This window comes from Pelodiscus sinensis, chromosome 4 (genome assembly GCF_052426305.1).
Source record: "Pelodiscus sinensis isolate ZL-2025 chromosome 4, ASM5242630v1, whole genome shotgun sequence".
Lineage (NCBI taxonomy): Eukaryota > Metazoa > Chordata > Testudines > Trionychidae > Pelodiscus > Pelodiscus sinensis.
In genome coordinates this window covers 22,150,446-22,166,913 of record NC_143055.1, presented here as the reverse complement: position 1 = coordinate 22,166,913, position 16,468 = coordinate 22,150,446, and the positions used below count along the sequence as shown (strand labels likewise).

The following is a 16,468-nucleotide window of genomic DNA, read 5'->3' as shown; positions in this document are numbered from 1 at the left end:
GCCGGACCGCGGCGCTTCCAGATCAGCTGGAAGCGCCTCGGGTCCGGCCGGGTCCTCCGCGGCTTTGCTCAGCGTCTCCCTACAGACCAGGGAGACGCCGAGCAAAGCGGCAGAGGACCCGGGGCCGGACCCGTGGCCGCTTCCAGATCAGCTGCAGACCAGGGAGATGCTGAGCAAAGCTGCGGAGGACCTGGCCGGACCCGTGGCGCTTCCAGCTGATCTGGAAGCGCCGCGGGTCCAGCCCCGGGTCCTCCGCCGCTTTGCTCCCCGTCTCCCTGGTCTGCTGGCTCCCGCAGCAGACCAGGGAGACGGGGAGCAGCTTTTCTCACCCCGGAGGAGGCGGGCGGCGGGACCAGGCGTCCCGCCGCTCCAGTCCTCCGGGGCGAGAAAATCCCCGTTCGTAATTGCGGATCCGACATAAGTCGGATCCGCGTAACTCGGGGACTGCCTGTACTCTGTTTCACTGAAGAATATAAACATTAAAAGTCCTCTCAAGAAAAAATTAAAGCTCTATTTGTGTTTTCTTTACAATTTACAACATTGTTTGTTGATTGATTTTGCTTAAATGTCCAACCCCATAAATATGTCTATATTCATGTATTCATCTGGATCTTGCTTTTGAATTTCAGAAATGCCACATCCCTCATTTAATACGGACTCCAGTATAATGATGAAGATGGTAGAAGAATCCCTAATGAAATGTAAAGATTTCCAGCACCAGCTGAAAGAGACGTCTAGTCAAGGAAATGATTTTCTTAGTTCTTCAAACCAGCAGATCTGTGCCTTGGCTGAAGAGCCACGTTTCTGCATACAACAAGATGATGAAGATCAAGGATCTGGAATCACTGAGTCATTATTGTTGTTCTTAAACAGTGAAGAGTATGAGATGCACTTCAAACACCTGTATGACTTCTCCTTCCCATTTCTTAGCACCACATTTTATGGCTACAGTGGTGAAGAAGAACTGGTTTGCTATTTTGGACTGGCAAGGGAGGCAGCAAAGAAAGCAAATTTGCCTTGGGCCCTCGCCAGGCTATGCTTTCTCTTGGGTAGACTGAGTATTAGAAAGCTCAAATTTTCCCAAGCTCGCGTTTATTTTGAAGAAGCCTTAGGAGCTATAAAAGGCGGTTTTGGTGACCTGTACCTTGTAGTTGCTCTTTATACAAATCTAACAGCCATTTATTTGAAACAGAAGAACAAAGAAAAATGTGCTCATGTTTTTGACAAAGTTGCTTCCCTGCTCATGGGAATTCCCAACTACATCTGTAGCATTGACATGGAATCAGACATTTTAAGGTATGCTTTAAAGGCGACAATAGTGAGTCAGAGCAAGCATGCAGAAGTCAGAGCATGCTTTCTGTTGGCAAAACATCATACCAAACTTAAACAATATGAAGAGGCGCTACCTTTCCTAGAAAGGCTGCAGCTTTTGAGTAATGACTTGGATTTACAGAAGAGCATAATGTCTGCTGACTGCTATATTAAACTAGGTGAGTCCTACAATCAAAAATGCTTGCCACACATTGTACTAAGTTGCATAAAGGTTGCTTCTTCCCAGGGGTCATGTACTTTAATGGACTCTTTGAGAAGCATTGATTTAGTCACTAAAAATGCCCCCAAACTCCATAGGTTGAGGAAAGCTGGGCAAATGCTTCCATCCCAAATTGCACCTTATCTTAGACAGGCACTTTCCTCAGCATTTACCAAGGAGCAGCAGAAACTATGCAGCACAATTTATCTTAGCTTATCAGAACTGTACAGTCATCACAGACGATATGGAGACGCCATTGTTTATATGGAGAAAGTACTGGACTTTGATACTTCTGCTCATGCTGGAGAAACTATTAACCATTTAGTTTCACTGGCTTGGTTATACATTCTCCACAGGCAAAATACGATAGCTTTGTCCATCTTAAATACCATTGTAGACTCTTCATTGAGTAGTCCTCAGCAGTTAGGTGTTATTTATAATATGATTGCCATTGCTTTGAAACAAACCAACAATATAAAACAAGCTACTGTGAGTTACTACAAAGCTCTGCATATTTCAGAAGAGACTGATATGGTACACAACCATGCTGTAGTTCTGGCTAATTTGGGAATGCTCTGCCTGCATTCAGGAGTGAGCCATTTGGCAGAGCATTATTATATCAAAGCAGTAAAGCTATTCTCTAGACTTCCAAGCTTGGATTGTGGCCATGATTTTACTCAAGTCCTCCTCCGACTGGGATCCAATTATGCTAATGGGAGTCAAAAGAAAAGAGGACAATTTTATTATGAATGGGCATTGTTGGTGGCAATGGAAACAAACAATTTGGAAAGTAAGTATATTTGTCTTCTTGTTTTTCAAATACTTTTTACTGTACCCTGGTGTTTGGGAATGTTTGCAATCTATATACATTCCAGCTCTTCCTTAAGCAATATTCTGTTTTCAGTTCACATTACAGTTATATGAGTGACTCAGAACCTGGAAATCCTTTGTTTACAATGAGAGTATGCATGTGGAAGAAGAGAGAAGGAAGATGGTCCAGTTTTTAGGTGCTAGGCTGGCGCAGAAGATACGATTTCAATTTCCTGCCCTGTCACAGATTTCCTGTGTGACCTTGGAGAGTCATTTAGCCTCTCCGTGTCTCAGTTCGCCATCTGTGAAACAGGGAGAAAATGGTGGGAAATAGTATTTCCTTGTGTGGTATATTGAAAACTGTTAAAATGATAAGATACCACTTTAAAGCTCTGGCATTTTCCTAGTCTTGCTTGCAGGCTAGGGGTCTCTATAGGGAAGCATGCAATCTATGTCTTTCAGCTATCAATATGCAGAATGCTAGCCCTAGACCAAGATGGGGGAGAGATGTGCATCTCTATCTTATGGAACAATCTGCTTTCAATCTTTCTGTTTTTTAGTTCTTTTTTGTTAAAGTTCTGGAGGTTGAGACTTTCAGACAGAGTACTTTATGTTGTTAGCTAACTTCTCAGTTTGTATGCTGTGATCATAATTCCCTATCACACAAGGGTGTTGTGAGGATAAAGCCCTTAAAGATTGTGAGGCACTCAGATGCTATGGTAATCAAGATAATATAGGTACCTTTAATTAGTAGGTTGCATTCAGAAGTTAGGAAATGCCAGAATTAAATTCTCACAGGTTACTTTAATTCAGGTCCCTTTGTGTGTATTCATTATGGGTATGTCTACACTTACCCCCCAGTTCGAACTAGGGAGGCAAATGAAGCATACTGAAGTTGCCACTGAAGCATGGGATTTAAATATCCCGCACTTGATTAGCATATTTGCGGCCGGTCACCATTTTAAAAAGCTGGTAGCCCGAATTAACTCGCCCTGTGTAGACGCGGTAGTCTGATCCAAAACCCTTCCCTCAAATTAACTGTTACTCCTCGTGCAATGAGGTGTTCCTAGTTTGAACTGGGGGTAAGTGTAGACATACCCTATGAGATCATCTTTAGTGTTATGATTACATGCTATTTGACAGTGTGACGTAACTAAGGCAATGTCCTTGCTCTTCGTGTACTTTTTAGGGTTGTCAGAAATGAGGTAGAAAATGAAAATCTTGACAGAAAGAAACTAGTTCAAAAATCAAAAGTAAATGAAAAATGTCAGTAGCATTTGCAAATGAATTGTGTAATAAACAGGGAGGATATAAATTTTAATTTTAAATTGTAAAGATTAAGGAAAGTTTTCATTTACTTGTGGATAAGAACTGTCGCTTGGTGGCTAGAACAGTGGCACTGTTAGTCGTTCTGAGTGACACTTCAGGGACCAGAAGACAGGAGATGCAGAAAGAACAAGGCTTTTAGTACCTTTTATTCTAGACATTAAGCATGATATGGTACAGGGAGTGTACTTCTACCATAGAACAGAGCAATGTCTGAGAAAATGTTGCGTATGACCGTGTTCCAGCTATTCTAGATTTCCATAACAGAAAGGAGTTCACTTAAACCTCATTTTATTTGTGCTTAATATCGAGATTCATGTGGATTATTCATTACTATTTCTTAATCTGTTTCCCAGGTCAGCTTCAAGCTGTTCGGTTGCTATGTCAATTCTACACTACAGTTATTCCAGATGAAGCTCAGTGTGTCGTCTACAATGAGTATCAACTATCCTTGGCGAGGAAAATGTCAGACAAAGTTTTGGAGGGACAAATTTTGGAAAGGATCAGTCAGCTGTATCTCTCGTTAGGCACAGAAAGGTGAGGTCTGTTTAAACAACTGTTTTTTGTTTTGTACCCATACACTTTCTCGCTCTGGTGGTACTGGCAATGGCAATACAATGTGCTCCTACACCATTCTGCCAATATGCCTTAGTCTAGAATTGCAGGGGTAGCCTTTGCAGCTGAGAGTTTAATTGGTGCCCATTTTCAAATGATCTCCAGGCCAGATTTTCCAGGGCTCAGCACTCACAATTGGGGCCATGCTCAGCAGCCCTGCACAAGCTGATTTCTTTTGAAAATTTGCCCCCTTGGCATCTCTGCTGTGACAGTGAATGATGTTAATGAAAATCACCATCACAGTTTGTATGTGGAAACATTTCCATAGCAACTCAAGGAGACTCTTTTACTTAGACCAACAAACCCCCATCAGATTGTGAATGGCTGCATATACTCACAGCTATCTCTATCCCTCTGTTACATCTATCCCTCTGTTACAATACTCTTCTTGGCTGTAGTTTTCTTGTATCCTGGAGACTACTGCGAAGTTCCCTATTGCCAGACAGAAGTGGTTAAAACACTTTTTGGATGCAGCTGTGCTCAGAGCTTCTTCATTCAGAGTCAAGTATCAGAGGGGTAGCCGTGTTAGTCTGAATCTGCAAAAGTGGCGAGGAGTCCTGTGGCACCTTATAGACTAACTGAAATGTAGGAGCATAAACTTTCGTGGGCAAAGACCCACTTCGTCAGATGCAACCTGACGAAGTGGGTCTTTGCCCACGAAAGCTTATGCTCCTACATTTCAGTTAGTCTATAAGGTGCCACAGGACTCCTCGCCGTTCATTCAGAGTATATCTCATTGGATGTTGACCATAGGAGATCAGGATCAAACTCCTCACTTTATTGTTTGCATTGGAGATTCTGGTGCTCCAGTTACCTAAGGCTTGAAATCAGGTGGAGCCAGAGAGCAGATTATTACATTTCCTGGGCTTGAATTAGGCTGCATCCCCAGTGAAATGAGTGTAATGTTACAAGCCTAATTGCAAGAGGATATATAGAAAATCTATTTTATTTAGGGGGACAAATCATGTCCCTTTCTCTGCAGCAGTTGATGGCCTTTGAGCAGCAGAACCAGCATATTTCCACTGCACAAGTGTAAGGCCAGGTCTACACTAAAGGAGAAGGTCGAGTTAAGATATGCAACTTCAGCTATGCTAATTACGTAGCTGGAGTCAACGTAACTTAATTCAGGTTTCCCTGCCATCCCCAAAGCAGGCAGCTGATGGGAGCAAATGCTCCCATCAGCTTCCCTTACTCCTTGAAGGAGCAGGAGTACTGGTCACCAATGGGGAACCTTATGAGTTAAGTTTAGTGGGTCTTTACTAGACATGATAAATCAAACTCTGGGAGATTGATTGCAGCAGCATTGATCTTCCCTGTAGTAAAGACATGGCCTAAGAGGCTGGATTGAAGTGAGGCATGCAGGCCTCACACAGGATAGTCTTCTTACACATATGTCTCTTATGTAGCAGCCTAGATGGGTAACGAGAGTGGTAAGTGTGGTCAAGCCAGAGGCTGAGCTAAGGTTTTGCTTCTGTGAGGATCCTCCCATTCTCTCCCAGAGGAACAGGCCATGTAAGTGCTCCACATCAGACTTCAGGAAGAAATAACCACTGCAGAGTGTGTACACAGCTGCTGAATGGCCTGTAGTGATTGATTCATCTCCTCACCTACCTCTGTATCTCCACAGCATTTGGCCAGTTGTATTTGATCCTGTGTATATAGGAAGGGGCCACATCTAAACATGGTACAATTAGCTATCTATATCAAGGAAAGCCTCAATCCCTAGAAGGCATGGCTGTTCAGAACTAACATGAATAGACAAAATGTGTGGACATTTCCATAATGCCAAGTTTTGGCCACTGCCATCTAGCTTTTATTTCCAGGAACTTAATATTCATTTGGCTTAACTAGAGGAAAAACAAAGGAGCTGAATGGAAGAGTCAATCTCTATGGCTATATTACTTAAAAGTATCTTACCCAGGCACTGGGAGGAAGAGTTAGGCTGTACATGTGCATTTGCTGAGCGATTGTTTGGTAATTTTTTAGATCTGTGCATGGATGCATTGTCGGAATGTTTTCCCCTCTCCATTTTGATTCCTCTGATTAATGTTATTTTGTCTCAGATTAAGTAGGGATCATTTGCTTCTAAAACACCATAAAGTAAACTTGATCTAGACTGTTTTTCAAACTTTTGGGATATACTCTCCCAGCTGCTATACTGGACTCAGCTCAACCTTCTAGATATCTGACATTTTAAGACCATTACCAATAAATTCAATAATGCAATCACCTGAGGACTTAATATGCTTTACAGAAGATTAGCCTCAATCCTGTGGTTAAGCAGAGAGTTATTTGAATTGGCTACAGGGACTGCAGTCCAAGTGACTGATTTTTTGTTATGTTATCTGATTGATTTTTGCATTAACTGCTGTATGATGCTTAATGATATGTTCTGGTCTAGATGAAAGATTGTGTTTGCATTATACTAACATGAAAAACATGTAATTTTTTGAAAAAAAGTATAGATCAGGGGCTCAATTCAGTTTTCCTTAGGGCCAGTGCCAGTCTTCAGATCCTCCTAGCAGACTAGCAGGTATCCCTCACTAGCAGGACTCCAGGGGGAGCAGGGTTCTCCATGCATTCTACCGGCCCCACCTGCTGGCCCACATGCAGTGGAGTGGACAGCCTCTGGGGGTCCTTTGGGCAATGCGGGGGGTGAGTGGGGAGAGGGCAGGGGGAGGGAAGGAGAGGAGGGGAGAACGGAAGGAAAGCATGCTCCCGGAAAGAGTGGGACCAAGGGCAGCCGGTCCTCAGTGCTGCCCAGAGCATGTCTCATAAGAAATGACATATCGGGAAGATACTATCCTAAAACATCACTGTATTACAAAGCAAAGAGATGAGGGAATCAAGCAAAATCAAACTGGAAGAGATGAAAAATGTGAGAAACTGCTTACTTACCAAAAACATCTGGGAAATATTATCAGATTATACCACGTAAAGAAGAAAATTTGAGATCTGACAGAAAATAGTAAACCTAATTTTTATTACAAAAGGAAGATAGGTGTGGCAAAGTTATAGAGGTGCACTCAGTTATTAGGATTTACTTTCTTTTTACTTTTTCCTAGGGCTTACAGATCAGCTCTGGAATATACCAAAAGAAGCCTTGGAATATTTATAGATCTTCAGAAGAAAGAGAAGGAGGCATATGCCTGGCTTCAGGCAGGAAAGATTTATTACATTTTGAGGCAGAATGAGCTAGTGGATCTTTATATTCAGGTATGCTGAATTTTATCACGAACATACAAATGGCCATACTGGGTCAGACCAAAGGTCTATTTAACCCAGTCTCTTGTCTTCCAAAAGTGGCCTGTGCTTGGTGATCCAAAGGAAATGAACAGAATGGGTAGTTGTCAAAGGATCCATGCCCTGTTGTCTGTTTCCAGCTTCTGGCAAAAGTTTTGAGGCTTTAACTGTAGCTCTGTGAAAACATGTGTGAGATACAGGTGGGATTGTTATAGGGAAGGGCATTTATAAACTACACCCCTCTTTTGAAAGAGGGATGTAAATTAGACAGATCAAAATCTCAAATGAAGCTGGGATTTGAATTTCCCGTGCTTCATTTCCATAGTGGTGGCCGCGCGTTTTTTCGAAAATGGGTATTTCAAAAGTGAAACTGCTGTCTAGACACAGTTCTTTCGAAATAAACCCCTTTGTCGAAAGATCCTGTACTCATTTTTTTGAAGGTTTTTTTTTTTTTTGGAAGGGTTTTTTTTGTTTTTTTTTTTGGAACCTTTTCAGTTCTAAAATATATAAAGTCTTTATGGCTTTCTTAATGGCATTCTGTTAGTATATAGCAGCAATTTAAAAAACTAAGTGGATATTTTCAGAGAACTATCCACAGTGACTCCAAGGTCTCTTTCTTGAATGTTGTTGCAATTTAGATACATCCCTTCATAGGTGCTGGGTCATGTATGGGGAGAAGAAGGAAAAGAACTGTATTGCAGGAGGTTATGAATCTTGTTCATGACCCTGACTATCAAATGTGGTAATATGGCCTAGTAGCCAGTGTCAATAAAACAGCCCTTCTTCCAGGACAGTGTAGTCCAATGGCTAGTGTCAATAAAGCAGCCCTTTATTGACACTATGGAAGGGATTGTGTGGCCCGTTGGCCTGTTGGGGAAATGAGAAACCACTCCAGGGCTGTAGCATCCAGGGTAGGGGGACTTGGGACCTCCATGTCTCGGCACAGGTGGAGGTAGGGGTGCTCACCACCGAGTCAACGGGGATCCTTCTGAAACACATGGACTGATGCTTTGGGTTCACTTGCTGAAGAGGAGTCTAAGTCCCTGGTTGTCATCTTACCCTTTCTCCCCTGATGATACTCCATGGTTCCCCAGGATCTCTGAGGTCCTTGGGTGGCATAGCTCCCACTAGCACTGTCCCTTCGTCTAGCTTATCTGGCAGCTTGGAGCCTGATTGGAACTCTGCATGCCATAGCTCTGTAGCTGGAGCTTGTAGCAGCCCCCTGGAGAGATTCTGCATCTTTCTCCTTCCAGCAGCCTGCCCAGAATGAATTGTGTTGCTTTCTTTTATACTCTGCCTCCTGGCTGAGCGTGCCCAGCAGAGTCAGAGGGCAGGATTTCCTCAGTTTGCAAAGCACGGTTAACCCTTTCAAGGCTAGTGCAGGGAAAGGCATGGAATTTGTATCCATAAAGATGCTGTGTTACAATGCGAGTCATTTAAGTGTTTTACTACATTTAACTCTATGCTTTCTTTTACATACAAGTGTGACTTGCCAAGCAGCATAACATTGGTCATTCCCATTTATTGTGTCCCCTGGTAGGATCATGTCCCATTGATTGATTGTCATCATTCCACCAAGTTTCTTTGATGCCTGTTGTATCAATATTCTCATTTCATCCTGGACACTCAGGTTCACCCATCTTAGTCTTTAGAATTCTAGCATTTGCATATAAGCACTTATAAAATTTGTCCCTTTTTTGGTGTTTGCCTTCATTTGATGTAATTGAATAGGACTGTCTTTCATTTGGCTGTTTCTCTTCTGTTACTAGCTACACTTGATCTACTTCTATCCTGTTCTTTTTTACTTGGATATAGGGAGTCCTCATTAATGGATTCTCCCCCATGGGATGTCTTGTCCAGAAAAGTACATATTTCAGGCAATATGAGCTTTCTTCCAGCTCTTAGATTAAAAACTCCTCATAACCCTTTTCATTTTACATATCAGAAATCCCAAATATCCTCCTCTTACACCATCATCTTATCTATGCACTGAGACCCTGCAGCTCTTCTATCTAACTGATCCCATTTGCTGCTACCCATGGAGGTCCTTGATTTCAGTCTCTTATCTAGCAGCCCAAATTGGTCACCCAACACCTTTTTTTTTTCTACCTTTCCTAGAACCTACAACCACTGCCCCAGCACTGTCTATATGTCTGTCTAGATGTGTGACTTGCACACCTGACAAGCAATTCCCCCTGTGGTTCTCCTGGTCAGCACAAACCCAGCGGTCTATGTTAATAATGATTGGGTCCCCCATTATTATTACTACCTGTCTCTTCCTAGCAACTGGGATTCCCTTCCCTGGAGATGTACCCTCAATGTGAAACAATACCATGACATCATCTGGAAAAGAGGGTCTCAGTGATGGGATCGTTACCCTCAGCTCTAGTTTGATATTCTCCTTCCTTGAGACTTTCATCCTCCACAACAGCATAGAGTCTGTCAGTCTGGGGGTGGAACCATTCACGTCTTCCTTAACTCCCCCAGTTCAGCCACTTTGGTTTTAAGATCCCATACTCAGTCCTTGATCTGAACGCACAAATATGCCACTTCCCCAAAAAAGTGTTGAAGTGAAGGCCCCATATCACTTAAGACTTAATTTACAGTTTTGTGATTATCATAATTAAAATGACACTGCTTTTATCGAATGAATTAATGAAGTTCAGTTGATGTTGAATTCTCTTTAGTGTGTGTTCTTCTGTGTGCCTGTTTATACAATTTTGTCATTTGCAAGAATCATTGCATAACAGTGGCCATTTATGAATTAGAAGATTTGGCTGTTTTGCTGCCATATAGATGGTTGTAATATAGCTGCATTAGGAATACTTAATTTGCTTCATGTACATGTGTTTCTCACTGTTTTGTAAATTGTATCCTTTTGGAACAGTAACTGAGTATTCTGTATGTGACAGCAATCCTTCGTTTTATTGGGTGCATCCTGACATTTCACTGTGACTGAAGTGGCATAAATTCATTTAACAGCAGCAAGATACAGGGCCAGATTCTTTGTTGACTTCAAGGGAACTTCACTCCCATACATAATTAAAGCATTTGGCCACAAATTTAAACCTGAACTATAAATCCTCACTCTTTGAAATAGCCAATTGTCAACCATCCTTTATCTATCTTAGCTGAAAAAGTGTATATGTTGTAGCTACTGAGTATGTATGCCACAGCACTAAAGAATATATTGCAGTGAACAGCGCTACAGTAAAAGAGAGACAAGATGACATAAGACGACATTGCTGACTTTAAGGTTTATAATGCTGTACAGTGCGTACCAAACCTCATACACAGTGGCATTTCATTATGGGTTTCAGTTCTGAATGAATAAAAATGACTTCATAACAGAATGTGCATTTTTCTTGCTAGGTCGCTCAAGATGCTGCTCTTTGTAATGGGGATCCTAACTTAGGAATGGAATTATTTGAAGCTGCAGGAGACATATTTTTCAATGGTACTTGGGAGAGGGAAAAAGCAGTGTCATTCTACAGGGTTAGTGATTGCTACTTATTATTTGTATTGTGGTAGCACACAGCAGCTCCAGTTACGGCTATGATTGTACTAGGCACAAACTGTTCCCGCCCCAAAAATACAATCTCTTGTGTATTATGACTCTGAATTCTCTCAAATCCCTGAAGTAAATTACAAAGGCACCATTGACCTTGATAAAACCAGGATTTCCCCTTGTGCGCATAAAGTACAGAATTTACTAAACATGAGAAGAACACGGACCATTGCAGTTATGAGTATATGTATCTTCTGGGTTTCTGTAATAACCAAACTGATCTTTTTATGCATGTGCTTATTTCAGGACAGAGCTCTTCCACTTGCCATCAAGATGGGAAACAAAATGGCAGAACTCCGATTATGCAACAAATTAGTGCACTTGCTGTTAAATCTACAGGATTATGAGAACAGTCTGGAGTATGCACAAGTATCCCTCATGCTTAGTGTGAATTTAGGTACAGCTAATATTCACAGACTACTGACTGACAGACTTTTCTAATAATTGATAGAATTCCAGAAAGATTTGCCCCTTCCTCCTTGGAATTTTATGATGCTTGTTCCCAGAGTTTTGCGTGCTTGGAAGTCAGTGCGATTTTCACGTCTGTTTTTGAATCCTCTCTAGCTGGAAGAGGTGTCAGCTCATGAGTTTTAATAAGTTTTTGTTTCATTTCTTAACTTGCCGTAGTCTAGTTATGTTCCTGCCTAACATTTTCTAATTAGCTTGCAGATCTGATATTATTTGTTTCCAGATGAGGCCACCTGAAATCTAGCAACTATTAGCATTAACCCTCTCCAGGTCTCACTTACTGTACATGAGAAAAGTGAGAGATGGAGACTTGATCTGGCACCTTCCATGATGACCAGAGACTATAGAGCAGGCTGTTCCAATAATGAGCCATAAGATATGATTCCTACATCCTAATTTCTGTATTTATGGTTAATTTCTCCTTGTGAATTTTCACGGCCCTAATTCCCTTTATCTGACACCTCACAATCATTAATATATTTATATTCAAAAGACACCTGTGAGGTAGAGAAGTGCTGCTGCATTTTACAGATGAAGAACTGAGGCACAAGAAGACAAAATGATTTGCGCCAGGTAGCACAGGAAGTTTGATAGAGTAGAGGTAGACTCCAGATATGCCAACTCCCAGGCTAATGTCCCAAACACTGCATTATCTTTCCTTTCCTCCTTTTACATGTAATCTAATCGATTCTCATGTAGCCATAAAGAGGAGTCTAGCACCCAATCTGTGAATTTTGATTCCTTTTTTTCTTCAGCAGTAAATAGAGATGATAAAAAAATCAATAAAGAATCTGTGGATATTTTTCAAAATGTGTTACTTTTTTTCCCTAAATGTTAATAATGTCCATCTTTCTAAAACTTGTTAACATTTTTCTATTGTCATATTCACTGAACAGCTCTATAGCTAGTTGAAGGAAGAGAATATTTTTACAAAATCTTTTATCAAAATTTGGGGTGTGTTTGCGTGAAAATTTTGGATGGAAAAATGTTATTGAAATTAAGGCAATTTCAGACACATCTGGTAATAAGAATGTAGTCAAGACCTGAGATCCTACTAACAGAGATTATCTTTGATATGGTGTAGAGTACCTCCAGACATGAAATATTAAATAATCCAACCAGTACTAAGGACACCATTGTTTGATGGAGCCCTCACAAAGAGATAGGACACACCCACTCACATCCAAATATTTAACCATAAGCCTACAAACTAAAATATTTTTTTTCAAAGACTGGAAAGTAGGAAAAAGAGCAATTGCTCTCATTGTTTCTAAAGGCAATCATGCCACAGTGATGGATGTGTGTGTGTGTGGAGGTGTCTAATTACTTAGATTCAGCAATTCTTACATAGACAAAATTTCCATAGAAATCAGAACTGCAGTATTTGGTCTTATGTCTAGTTGGGCAAAGTGATTTTGTATCGGACAATGTTCAATTATCAAAACTAAAGCAAATGAAAAGTAGAACAGAAACAAGACTTAAAGCAAAGCATAGCCTCACATATCTCAATGTGAGGCTATGTCTACTCAGCAGCGTTGTTTCAGAATAACGTTATTCTGAAATAACAAAGAGCATGTCTATACTGCAAGCCATTATTTCGAAATAATGGTGAGTTGGAGGACTTCTTACTCTGACTCCTATAATCCTCATTTTATGGGGAGTAAGGGAAGTCAAAGGAAGAGTGTTCTTCCTTCAGGTTCCTGCTGTATAGACCATGCTAAAAGCTGAATTAGGCTATTTCGACTTAAGCTACCCAATTCATGTAGCTGAAGTTGTGTAGCTTAATTCAACTTTTGCCCTGCTGTGTAGATGTGCCTTGAGAGAATGCATCTTCTCCTCATTGTCTCTTAGCTTATATCCTGATTCATGTGTTATTTCATTAGGAAACCAGCTAAATGAACGAATAGCATATCACAGACTGGCTGCTATCCATCATCGCCTGGGTCACTGTGAACTTGCTGAACACTTTTACTTAAAAGCATTGTCCCTTTGTGCCTCTCCTCTGGAATTTGATGAGGAAACAATATATTATGTGAAAGTATATCTGATCCTAGGAGACATTATATTCTATGACCTAAAGGTAAGAAATATTTTCATTGCTGTAGTGCCTAAGAGCTTTAGTTGTGGGAAAGGATCCCATTTTTCTAGGTTCTGTACAGACATGACATAAAATCCCTGCTCCAAAGATCTTACAATCTAAGTTTGAAACAAAAGGCAACAAATAGATGGAAACACACAGATGGGAGCATATAAGACACAATGAGATAATACTTGTCAGCATGATAGATTGTAATCTCAGCAAGTTGTTTGTAGGCATCATGTAAAAAAAGAGTTTTGAGGAAGGTTTGAAGGAAGATAATGAATTTGTTTTGTAGATGTTTACAGGGAGCACCTCCCAAGTGTGACAGGCAGCATGGAATGAGGTACAAAAATAACAACAGTGGGAAATACATTTACATCATCATATGTGTCAAACCAGATATTTCACTTGGATAATCCTGCTACCTTGAGTGAAAGAGCTCAGAGCTGTAGGAATTAGATAGTTCAGTGCATTTTGAAGGGAATATAGAACTTTCTAGTACCTGGTACAAGTTCATCAAGGATTGGTTTCTGGAATACTGTTTATGAATGCGCAGCCTATAGGTGTTCTTGGATGAGAGAGCAAGAACCAAATAAGCATGGAACATGAAGTGCCATTTCCTTCCCAGAGATGGCCCCTCTTGTTCTGGGCTGAAGCAGAGTCAGGGTGCAGCATAGCGAAGGTGGCCCCACGGCTGTCTTTTCTGTGGATTAACAAAGTTTGCAGTCTTCACAGTTGTCAGCCCCACACTTTTCACAACCATTACATTCACATTCACAAGATATATTTAAAAATCTACCTACATTAGAGTAAAAAGTAATACTGTTACATTGGAATTAAATTATGTTGTTTTGAATAGCCTATAGACATGGTAATATAGCTGAGAAAAAATGCATCAGGTATTAATGCCAGGATGGACTAAAGAGCAATATTTTAATAAAGATCTAGGGAGAAGAGAACGGTTGATAACTATCTAAGGGAGAGAGTGAGATTTAGGGGCCTAACCTACTTAGATGTTTTTAAAAATCTTACTAGGCATCTATCTGTATCTTTAGGAGGCCTTAATTTACCTCTGAAAAATAAGTGTCTGATCATGAATTTTGCCTGAGTACAGCATTTAGGATTGGGACGAAATTATCTCTTGCTTTTATAGCTAATAAATTACTCCTCAGAAGCCATATTTGTGTACTTCTTGATATAACCTCTTATTTCAGGATCCTTTTGATGCAGCAGGATATTATCATTTGGCGCTTGCAGCTGCCATGGATTTGGGCAACAAAAAGGCTCAACTGAAGATTTATACAAGACTTGCAATAATCTATCACAATTTCCTTATGGATCGGGAGATGTCTCTTTTCTTTTATCAAAAGGCAAGAACCTTTGCCACAGAGCTTAATGTCCGGAGAATAAATCTGGCACCTGATCAGTATTATAAGACTGCAGCATTGGTACCTGTGAAAAATATCATGTGATAACCTACCAGACAGCTAAAGAAATATCATTTTGGTTTTGTCTGACAACACAGAATGAGATTATATGTCGTACGTAAAGTATATGGGACTTCAGTGCCACAGACTAATGCCCCTGTCTTGACAACAGTGGGCCACATTTCACTTTTGTTGATACATGTAACAACATTGTCTTCCTTGGGATTGGACACATTCATGTAAGGGCAGAATTCAGCCTAGGAATGGACTAATTTAAAAAAAGTACAAACTTTTTTGTATTAAAAGTAATTTTCTTTGTTAATTGTTTAAGTTCCAGTTTGTAAAAACTCATACAGATCTTAGAATGTGATATATATGTAAGGAAATATGGTAATAAAGCATTGCAGAGTAACATTCACTAGATAACCATGATCCATTTTGTATTTAATGAGATCAACACTGTTAAAACAGAGCCTAGGTGTTTCTGAAAATCCTGTGTGTTGTCTATGCGCATCTTTATGCACTTAATACCCTTAAACATCTGGCCCTTAAGTAACTGACCTCCTAAATATGTGTAATGGGGGTCTGCCCACTTGTGAGTACCCCTCTGTGGCTGAGGGGTGTCAGGTAAGCTCTTTGCCTGGCCATCTGGTACTTCCTGGCTCCCTGAGTCTCTTCTGCCCCGGATGCTGCCCTGTCTGGTTGTGTCAAGGTTCTGAGGCTAGGATCTCATATCTGTTCTGGTATTCAGCTTGTGGCTAATCTTCAGCCACTGACCTGGGCTTAACCAGGGTCTAAAGTTCAGCTTGCACTCAGAGCTGTCCATAGTGCTGCTGTTTTCCCGGTCAGTATATAGAACTGCCCAGCAGCTTCTTTTATACTGGTCTGCTTGGCCCTGATTGGCTGCCAAGGAGACAGCCACTCTATCCTTCCTGGAGGACCTCTCTTCTGCTCCTTTCACTAGTATAAATAGGGTGTGGCAAAACTTCCAGCCTCCTATAGGGGGGCATCAGGGTTTAGTCCACCCCTTCACAATTCCATTGACATTTAATGAGACTTGGGCTCCTAAGTGCCTAAAGTCCATTTGAAAATGTAATTTAGGCTCCCAGTAAGTTTCTAGATTCAAATGATTACCCTAGTGATGCAACAATCTGGGAGTTAATGTACCACACTTCACTGCTGGATATCAAAGCAAACAAACAAATCACCTTGAAGAATTTCAGCAAGAATATCTAATTGTGATATTTCCAGAATCAAGAAAAATGCAGGAAGCATCGCTTATCTGCTCATTACTTCACCTCTTGTCAATTTCTCACAGCCACAGCATAAGTCAGTTTACTGTTCCAAGTTGTCATTCAGAATAAATATAATTATAGGAATTGGAAGCAGAGTCTATCATC

At 40.8% G+C, this 16,468-nt stretch overlaps 1 protein-coding gene across 4 annotated transcripts in view; it reads left to right on the top strand.

Moving 5' to 3' along the window:
* Window positions 1-15,486, top strand: part of SH3TC1 (SH3 domain and tetratricopeptide repeats 1) — a 50,352-nt gene extending 34,866 nt beyond the window's left edge. For 3 of the 4 annotated variants that reach the window (XM_006128236.5, XM_006128237.5, XM_025187330.3), the window contains 7 exons: window positions 630-2,321; window positions 4,024-4,204; window positions 7,348-7,498; window positions 10,898-11,020; window positions 11,340-11,490; window positions 13,445-13,641; window positions 14,856-15,486. In XM_006128236.5, the coding sequence (XP_006128298.3) occupies window positions 630-2,321; window positions 4,024-4,204; window positions 7,348-7,498; window positions 10,898-11,020; window positions 11,340-11,490; window positions 13,445-13,641; window positions 14,856-15,113 (2,753 nt within the window). In that variant the 3' untranslated portion in view covers window positions 15,114-15,486. The remainder of the gene's footprint in view (window positions 1-629; window positions 2,322-4,023; window positions 4,205-7,347; window positions 7,499-10,897; window positions 11,021-11,339; window positions 11,491-13,444; window positions 13,642-14,855) is intronic. The other variant, XM_014576110.4, reaches the window with a different exon arrangement.
* The last annotated feature ends 982 nt before the right edge of the window (window positions 15,487-16,468 follow it).